Source organism: Oryzias latipes (assembly GCF_053564925.1).
Source record: "Oryzias latipes strain Hd-rR chromosome 1 unlocalized genomic scaffold, Olatipes_Hd-rR_3.1 chr1_Y".
Taxonomy (NCBI): Eukaryota; Metazoa; Chordata; class Actinopteri; order Beloniformes; family Adrianichthyidae; genus Oryzias; species Oryzias latipes.
In genome coordinates, this window is record NW_027616335.1 from 6810749 (window position 1) to 6821168 (window position 10420).

A 10420-nucleotide genomic window follows, 5' to 3' on the forward strand; every position below is an offset into this window, starting at 1 on the left:
CATGCAGGGCATCTCCGCAGGCACCACAAAAACATAGTTTTATCTGTAAACCAACAACTACACAAACTATTCTTCCGTCTTCATTTGGAATTAAACTTCCAAGCAACTCAACTCGTGCAAATGCAATTTCGCGTGCGGTAGGAGTATTCATAGCCGCGGACATGCGACCTTATTCAGTGGTGTAAAAACTCTGGTTTTAGGCATTTAGCGTGCTAGAGCCCCGCTACGAAATCCCAAGTAGAACGCATCTCACAGCTACACTGATTCCCTCCATGTACTATAATGTGAAAGAGAAAGTTATTGAAGGTCTGAGCAGACCTTGAAAAAAATACATTAAAAAAAATACAATACATCAGTGTGGTATATGTTCATCTGTTCAGAAATAGTTTGACACTTAATTGTTCAGAGACTATCGTTATGTCTGTTTTATTGGTTTTGGGTGTTTTGTTGTGAACTTGAATGTCATCTTTTGTGAAGAAGACTGCACTTACAAAAGAGAAACTGGATGGAAGTTTATTTTAAAACATTGAATTGACTAAAGATATAAGCCATTGAAACATTATGTTGTTAATAAAAGTTTTAAATTTGACAATGTAGTGTAGTACATTGCAAACAAAGGTCAGATATTCTATTGCATTAAAGTCTAGTTTAAAACATGACAATCTGTGCTTTAAAAAGAATAAATGTAAAAATCAAGAATCGAATCGAACTGTGACCTTAGAATCGAAAATGCAATCGAATAGAGGATTTGGAGAATCGTGACACTAGGGCTGTGAAGATAACCGCATCACCGCATCATCACGGTAATGAGGTCATCTCCACAAAAAGGTTCTTAATTTGTTATTTATTTATTTATTTGTTTATTTTTCGTCCTCAAAAAGTATTGATAAGAGTACCGTTAAAATACAGTATCCATAAGCATGATAAATATGAGTAGTACTACCGTTAAAACCTATGCTGTCCAGACTGCTGCTATGGTGAGAAACATAAACGCATGGAGCAGACGCCGGTTGAGGCATTGTCAGGTAGATGGTCTAATCAAGGGGTCGGCAACCCGCTCCGGAGCAGCGCTGCCCTGGTGGCTCCCTGGAGCATTTTTTAAAATGTTTGAAAATGTAAAAAGATGGGGGACAGAAATATATTTTTTGTTCTAATATGGTTCTAATATGGTTTCTGTAGGAGGGAAAACAAATATTCACAAATATTCTTAACGTTTTCCAATGCTGTAAGAACTTGTAGAATTAAAATTGTAACGCCCAGCAAGTACGTCACTTGTAGCTGGAAAACGAGAGCCAAGCTATCTTTTTGAACTGCCAATCAACAGGCTGCGCTGGAGAACATCACAACTCTGCACAGTCTTGAAGAGGTGGGGGTAGTGAGGGAAGCTGAGTGCATCTCACTTTCCTCTTCGACACCACAAGTCCCGTTTCTTCCGAACACGCAACACATCGAACATTGCACAGAAATCATCAACTTCTCCTCCTTCCACACTTGTGGTACAACAAAAAGAAACAAACATAACAGGAAGAACAAACTAAGGTGGAACAACAAGACTGCCATATGAAAAGAAACGTGAGCAAACAAACGCTCATGTTGAGCCCTAATTAGATCAGGAAACCGCGTCCCACAATCCCCTGCTGCAAACAGACCTAAAATGCACATGACCGCCACTACAGCCCCTAAGGCTCATGGGAAGTGGGAGTTTTGGGGTAAAACCTTGAGTAAGAGTGTTGTGAACTGAAGTCAGGTCCATGCTGTTTGGCCTGTGTGTGTGTGCTCAAATAAATGGACTTACTATTGTGAAGGAGATTTTGCCTCTCCTGCTGTTTATTTATCTCTGAGACTGTCCCGGGTTGTGCGGTGTGTGAGACACGGACAGCTCTCCAGAGAAGTTTCCAGAAAAGTGGTTTGGCTGCTGCATCTCCGCTTAGGTTACGGTCCGGTTGGGTCATTATATTAAACTTCAACATTTCTGTCAACAGAGATCTGCGTCATAGCTTACGACACACGTTTCTACCAGCAGTGCTTTTTTTGTTTTTCACTTTCAGCAGACCGCTAAACAGGAGGCTGATGTAAATGGAACCGCCGTCAGTTCCGTGCATTGCTTGATGAAGTTGAAAGCGAATATTCTGATCTCCTGCTACACAACACAGTCCGATGGTTGTCCAGGGGTGACGTTATGCGTCACTTTGTCGTGTGTTTAGAACACGTGAAAACATTCCTGAAAAGCAAAGACCTGAACTACCCGCAACTGGAAGATACTGAGTGGCTGGAAAAGCTGCACTTTTTGGTGGATATGACTGACAGGCCACCTAAATGAGCTGAATGAAAGTCTGCAGGCGCCACAAATGCTTGAAGCTGTTCAGTAATTCGAGCGCAGCTGACTGTCATGGGTCACGCATGTTTCATTTAATTGTTTTTTGTTCGAATCCTCAAAATATAAATGACATCAAAAATCGGATTTCTTTAGTTACACTTAGTGTCATCATGTTTATTTATTAATTAATAGTGTCGTCAGTAAGTTGCTAACTGCCCTGTAGCAGCTGCGGGTTCATGAGCTGCTAGCTGTGGCAGATCCTGTTTGCTAGGCGCTCCACAAAATATGACCAAGAAATCCACTACGTTTGTGTGTCGTGATTTATTCCACTTCATCGTTGCCACGGATGACACATATGATGTGATCCATCAAAGCAGAGTTCATAATCAAGTATAAAAGAGGACAACAAAAAATTCTGGGCCCTGTGCACCCTCTCTGTATCAAACCACCAAACCAAACTAACACAGGTGACAGGTGCGCCTAAATGACGTCTTAACTAACCACGTGACCAAAAAAGGAATTATAAACAAACATGATCATGGCGACTGCATGCCCCGTGGCCTGTCAAGTCCATGGCAGAAGACCACTAGAGCGTTTATAAGGCCCGGATTGCCTCGTGTGTCTCCTCCTGCTGCTGGCAGCGATCCCACAATAGTTCAGTCACAAAATCCATCAAGCGCTACTAACAGGGCTCCAGACTGCGAGCAATTGGTCGCATATTGCGACCAAAATGTGAGAGTGTGCGACTGAATTTTACATCCAGTCGCACACGCGCGACCAGTAAATTTGCCTCCCCCACTCTTCGTATTTTTTATACATTAAACTTGGAAGGGGCACGTCAATGATCAATGAAATAATCAATGAGACGCGAGCGCACACGCACGCAGGCAGACACACACACTCGAGCACATACTCATGAAACGCGAGCACGTACATACTCGCGTGATACCTGTCTGTGAGGCGGCCACTGCGTGTGAGAAGAATAGGGAAAGCCACTGTGAGTGGCTAAAATGCGTGGAGGGGGAGGGACCTATAGATAATCGAGTGCGCGTAAACATCTGTGGGAAGGAAACGGAGACAAATATCACAACCTGATATGTGCGTCTGAACTATGGGTAAGCGAACTATTGATTCGTTCTTCCGACCTGCGGCTAGTGTACCAGTGCCAGAGTGTACAGCAGGGGTCTCAAACTCGCGGCCCGCAGGCTATTTGCGGCCCCCAAGATGATATTTTGCTGTCCCCGCCTTAATATAAAGGTTTAGTGTTACTGCAGCCCGCCAGTTTGTCTGAATGACAATTTTACATTGTCGTGCGCGGAGCTGACAAAGCAACCAATCACAGTGGGGTATATGACTATTGGGCGCGTGACAATGACCGGGCTTGAAAGCAGGACACCTGACAGCCCCTTCCCCGGACCACATTAAGGAGTTCCTTACTTTCCTTTATAACGTATTTATTCGCTCGTAATTTTCTACATACATGCAGTCCGTGCTGAACTTTTCTCTGGGCCGCACAGACCCGGAGGAAGGTTTAGGTTTTGGTTACGGCGGCGCATCAAACGGTTATGTCGTTACGGCAGCTCACCGCTCCCGTCCCGCGGGAGTCGGGTCAGCTGAGGAGAATAAATGTCCCACACCTACATGCGTGACAGCTAACAGGGTTTGAACTTTAAACACGCTCGAGCAAAAACAACATTAGTTTTAGACTCACTGAAAATACGTAGGGAAAATGCAACGATAGACGTGTTTGAGATGAACCAGCACCTCGCCTGGATCATTGGGGAGACCAGACGGGGTGGCTGTGAGATGAAAGCGAATCTGCAGCAAGACTGAAAGAGAACAGGAAATTGGAGTTGTCCTTAACATTCAATTTAGTTTTAATATTCTTCTCCCCCTTAGTATGATCTGTGTTCTTATATATTTTATGATTATTTTAATGTTTTGTGATGTATGTAGCCTTTTTTAATGAATTGGTATTTTAAATTATTTTAATTAATCACTGCACTACAAAAACCATCAGGACACATGTCCCATAATGCATTGTTTTGTAGTCATCAGGGCAGCTTTCAGTCAGTTCAGTTTCCAGCTGTGTCCGGGTAGGTTTGCCCCTTGCTCCCACCCCTTTCTCGCGATATTTTTGTGATGATTGACAGTTGATGTTGGAGCAAAAACAAAAATATATGTCACACACCAGGTGATCTGCGCAGCGTTGAGTTCTCCTGGGTGATCTGAAACACGCTTATTGTGCATCTTGGCTGCACCTATTTGGTGTCACAAAGATAAATTTCCATCAGTTTTCTTTACTTATTTGTACTGTCATGACAGCGATGGTGCTGTCAGTTTACCTTCTTGTTGCATCTTCAAAAGTGTAGAATAAAATGTGACACTGAATTTTAAACAGCACATTGTAATTTCTGCATCTATTATTAAAGTATTTATTAGTAATACAGTGGAAATTAGTAGATTTGGTTAGAATGTTGATTTACGATATGCGCCCCTAAATTTTCTGGTTGTGCCCCTAAAATTTTCAGTTAGGGGCCACTGTGCTCCTAGTGAAAAAAGTTAGTCTGGAGCCCTGACTAAGAAACTGGCTCACATGCGGACTGCCCCAGTCAAACAATCACGTGGATTAGTGTTTGCAGTCGCGTCCCAACAAAATAAAGGCTGATGTTATTCCCACATGTTTACGTGCAGCCAGGATGCAGATTGCAGCACCACCCAAAGCTAATGTTGTTAGCCCGTGTTAGCATACTGCTAACCCTAGCTTCTTTCCGGCTCAGCTCTTCAACAGAAAAAGCTTGCTACATGTCTGGAAAAGAATACTTCTCATCAAAGGGAAAAACTATCTTTTTTCTTTTGAAATGCATTTGTAATTTACTCTCCGTGTTATTACAAAATTATTGAGATACTTGTTGTCACATTTAAATCTATTTATTTATCAGAAGAGTTATAGAGGCCGGAAGACTAAATCTGTGAATTTCTTTCAAACTTTACCAAACTGATATTTTTCTTATTTTAATGGTGAGAATAATAATAATAATAATAATAAAAAGGCCCCCTAATTTTATTTTTGTTATTATTTTCCCTCTCGGGTTTTTGAGGGACATTGAGCCTTCAAAGTGGGTCACAGAGAAAAAGAAACATGAGGAAGGTTGTGGCTGACAGACAGACGGCTGGCTCTATTTTTCTAATTTTCAGTTCGGGGCCACAGTGCTCCTAGTGAAAAAAGTTAGTCTGGAGCCCTGTAAAGAATATGCCATTGTGTTTGATGCTGTTTCCAAAGAAATATGCCAAATGTTTAAAACAACTGCTACCAATAAAGAAATGTCCTCTATTGATGCAACTGACACCACCACAGGAAAAATTTGATTTACCCCATTACCCACAAGAACAACAACAAAAAAAGTGTGTTGTTTCAAAGGGATGTCATTTCTGTACCGTGTACTAAAACCTACTAGAGACATTTTGTTCCTGACAGTTTTTGGAGGAAAGTCTGGAGTGTGACCCAAAAAATTTATGATAAATAATAAAATGAAAGAAGTTTCTTTTAAAATAATTTACCCCACTAATCAATTCATGCTAAAATACATTAAAACAATTGATCGTAATTATACTTTTTGCAAAGAATATCTAGAAACAATTAACCATCTTTTTTGGAATTGTACTAAAATTAGAATTTTTTGGAAAAAGTGTTTACAATTTATTAGAAATTATGTTCACCCCAACTTTACTCTGAAGTTTGAATATATAATTTTTGGCTTTCATAATAAAAACTTGGACTCTAATAATAAACTTATAATCAATCTTATTATTTGTGGCAAATGTTATATTCATAAATGTAAATTTTCTTCAACTTCTATTTTTCCCCTGTGTTAATCAAACAAATTGAAATGTATCAGTAACATCTCTAAGAGTCTTAATCAGAAAGCTGTATGTTTATATGAAAGTTGTAGAAACCTGAATGTTTTAATAATAATAATAATAATAATAAATTTTATTTAGAATGCGCTTTACATTTTAGATAAAATCCCAAAGCGCTTTATGTAAAATGCCTATAATATGTATGCTCCCCTGGCATATCTGAAGTTTATTTTGTAGAATTGTGTTTTGTATTGTAATTCTGTTTTAAACAATAAAGTTATATAAAAAAAGTTAGAAAGATGACATATTTTGGGGACATTGCACGGCTTTGCTGACATTAGATGATCAAATAGAAACAAGCAATTTGTCTGCTGCAACTTTGATCGATGTAGTTAGGGTGTTACTGCTTATGTCTATGTAAAGGAGTAGCCAATCACAAAAGCGTCTCCGCCTATTCCGGTTTGATTGACAGACAAGCTAATTCAGCTGAAAAAGCTCTTATGAAATAAACAAATCATTCTGAAGAACAGAAATGTGAAATAAAAACAAAGATATTTCGTAAAATATTGATTTTGAAATCTTAGTGTCTGAAAAAAGCAGTAGAATTATAATAATACTCAATGTGATTAAAACTGAATATATTAAAAAGCTGTTTTAAAATAATGAACAGGCTTTTAAAGCAAAATGAAATATATTTAATAATATAATTGCTAATTTCAAATCTGAGTGCAGGTTTCACACATGTTTTTGTATTTGCACAAGGTCATATTTATTTATTAATTAATTATATTATGGACAGTTTGGGACTCCATAAGAAAAAAAAAAACTTTTCCTACATACCTATATCGTGCAGCTGAACCTGTGGTTTCCAGATGAGATCCAGCAGTCTGCGCTGACGACACAGCTCCTGCTCGTACTGGAGGATAGTTCCTTCACAGAGTCGGAAGATTTCTTCTGCAGCAGCAGCTAGTCTCTCCCTGATCAGTTCTCTCAGAGACTGAAGTGAAGACATGGTTACTGCAACCGCTCTGATCTTCAGCCTAAACTCACACAAACACCGCTGTCCCCTACGCTGCAGCTCCGATAACCACAGCAACGTTGTCTTTATGGCACTTTGAAATTTGCTGAGAGTTCGGACACCAACCACGTATCCCCCTTTCTGTCTGAAAAAACTCACAAACGTCCTCACGAAACACCAGCGTTTTCCAACGACAAGCTAACGATGCTAGCATCTCCTCCCGCGCTTTTCCTTCTTCTTCTGTGTGGGAGGACTGTGATTGAAGGAGCTGGGGAGTGTGCGATTCTGTTGGTCTTTCCTTTGTTTTTTCTTTACTTTTTCACTTTGGTGTTAGTTTTCTGTGATAACGGTGTATTGTTGGTGCATTTATTTTGGTTGTGTGGTGTTTTCGGGGGGTTTATCGGGTGGTGGGTGTGGAGCCGCCAAGGCTCTCACTTCACTTCACTACCAGGAAACCCGGCATTTAAACAGGTGCCGCTCCCTGCACAGCGGGGAGGATGTGGCCTTGGCCGCGGGGCAAATAATCGGACATGCTTCTATTAAATCTGCTGCCCGAATGAACGGAGCGTTGTTTTCTTTGTGGAGAGGGTTGAAGGGCGAACACGCATCCCCATCAAAATGGCGTGTTTGAACCCCGTCATTCATTCCGCTCTCTCAGACAGACAGGTCTTCATGATCTTCCAGAAGGAGGAAAACTTGAATTCTGTGTTCAATGTGCGTGTGGATGACTATGACTACGTGCTTTATGCTACCTCTGACTCTTTCAAATGTTTTGGTTGCGGCTATGAGGGACATTTGGTGAAGGTTTGTCCACATCCCGCCGGTTCTGCCTAGGGGGCGTGGCTGCTGCGGCAGCAGGTAGCGTGTGGTGAAGGTGTTGAGCGTGTATGTGCCACAGAGAGCGCAAGCCAGCACGGGTACGCAAAACGCGCTGGAGCGCGCTCTCGCGGAGAAGCGCTCTGGGGGCTGTCTGTTGATTGCTATTGTTTAAATTGTGCGCTCATCTGAGGACAGTGCGCTTAAAATGGAAAGGCAAAAGAAAAAACAATGGGGGGGATCAAAACAGGAAAAGCAAGAGGGACGAAGATGTAGAAGGAATGAAGAAAAGTTTTTCTGAATGGGTGAGAGACAGCAAGTAAGTTACAGCAGTGTTAAAAACAGGCTTGAAACATTCAGGCTAAAAGCTATTATGGTCACAAGTGTCTTACAACTGCAATCAGCAGGATTTAAGGTATCACTAATTGTTTGTACTGAATTTGTTTCAGACAGACATAAATAATTTCTTTATGTACCAAAACACTGTAAACGTTTTAATCCTATGACTGTAACAGCACTAAATAATGAAAAAAAAACTGCTCCTATGGACAGAAGTAGGTAGAGGAATGTGTGATGGTGGGTTAAATGGTGTTTTTGTTTCTTTTTTGTATTGTTAAAAATTTGGACAATAACTTGAGTGACTTTTTAGTTTAGGCCTGTTTCTTTTAATAAAATTTTGGCTGAACGACACTTTGGATTTTAGTTGAATATTTGGAGATGTTGGGCAACACTAAAGAAATATACTCTTTTTATCACACTAACTGATATCCAACTAAAATATATTTTAAAATATAAAATGTTTCTGTTTTTAAATATAGTTTAGTCACTGTATTCTTTTAAAGTCTTCCTAACACAAAGTTTATATCATAGAGCTGTGAGGATGGAGAGAAAGACGAGAAGAGACAAAAAGAATCAGGACAGCTTCACAACTTTGAAGGAAGTCTGCAAATTCTCGTAATTCCCTTCCGTCCTTGGAGATTATTTTTGGCCAGCCATGGAGCTTGTCTCAAAAACATTTTCCTATGGTGAACTGATCTCCAAATTGCCTTTCTAACAAATGTCGAGCTGAGTCGTATGCATAGTCAGTGCCTATTAGGAGAAATCCTTCGGCCGCTTTTTCTGCAGGTCCACCAACGTACTTTGAGGTTGTACAGCCTTTCGTTTTTGGGAATATTTTTTCTTTTGATTAATGTTTCAAACGACAACTGCCAGTCTTTAAACTTTAGAGGCTCTCCAGTAAACACTGCAGGTTCTGGAGTTGGAAGCCGATTGGCACATAAAGCTTCTGCTAAGATGCCCACTAAATCAGAGTTTTGCTGAAGTTTTGTGGCAGCTGCAGGGACTGGCACTTCTGTAGGAACAAATGGCGGACTTGATTCTTGAAGGACTTGACTTGTGACTTCTGTGGAACAAATGCAGGGTTTGTAGCATTTAGAAGTTGTGCTGTGTTTGAAGCTTGAATAAATGGTGTGATGGAAATTTCATTACGTTCAACCGCCAGTTTGTTGCTGCTTGTGGAACTGTAACCTTTGTAGCTATTTTCAGCCTGGCTTTGGCAGCATCAAGTTTTTTAATCTCTTCTGAATGTTCTATTTTCCTGTGCTGTTCCTCCATTGCTTGTTGTCTCATCAAAGTTTCAACTTTAGATTTTTGTAGTTTGCTCTTTTGCCTTTCTTGTTCCTCAGTGACAGTTAAGATTGCTTGAGATGCTGCTGCATCTGCTGCTGCTTCTACTCTTTTGATTGACTGTGCCCATGACAGAGATGAGCTAGTTTACTTTTTTTTTTTTACCTCGAATTAGATCTTTCTGAAGCCAAACATAGTCCACCATCTGGTCATGGCTCTTGGTCCTCTTCAGCATTTCCTTCTAGCCACCTTTCAGCTCTTTTAACAATGAAATCTGAAAGGGTTGTGAATGCATCTACCCTGCACCTCATCTATGGATCTGGAGCATTTATTTGCCAGACCTCATTGTTAACAGCTTGAACATTTTGGCAACTTAATATTACGTTGTTCATCAACTCTGTTAACTCACTCTCATTGGCTGTCGGTCAATATTACCTTGCTTAATCTTGCCTCATTGTCAGGAACTGGTGGTGGAGGACCCAAAATGCAGGAGACCAGGATTGATGACAGGAAATAAAACATTTAATTAACTGAAACATGACAAAACTATGGGGAGAAACAAACCGGTGACAAAACAGAGCAGATGACCAGACAAGGATGAACAGAAACCAAGACACTTAAGTAGGCTGAGGGCAATTAACTGAACTGAAGACAGCTGTGGATCATGAAACTGGAGTGACTGACAAGAAGGAAACCTAAAACATGACAAAGAAAACCAAACCACTCATACCTCCATTTTTCATAAGAAATTTTGTGTTGCAGAGCTTTGTGCCTTGAAGCTC

The 10420-nt window shown here is 40.5% G+C and overlaps 1 protein-coding gene across 1 annotated transcript in view; it reads right to left on the reverse strand.

Annotated features, from left to right (window-relative positions):
- LOC144990322 (uncharacterized) overlaps nt 1-7426 on the reverse strand; it is a 28863-nt gene extending 21437 nt beyond the window's left edge. The window contains exon 1 of the mRNA XM_078943505.1: nt 7019-7426. Coding sequence (XP_078799631.1) covers nt 7019-7190 — 172 coding nt within the window. The 5' untranslated portion in view covers nt 7191-7426. The remainder of the gene's footprint in view (nt 1-7018) is intronic.
- Nucleotides 7427-10420: the final 2994 nt, after the last annotated feature.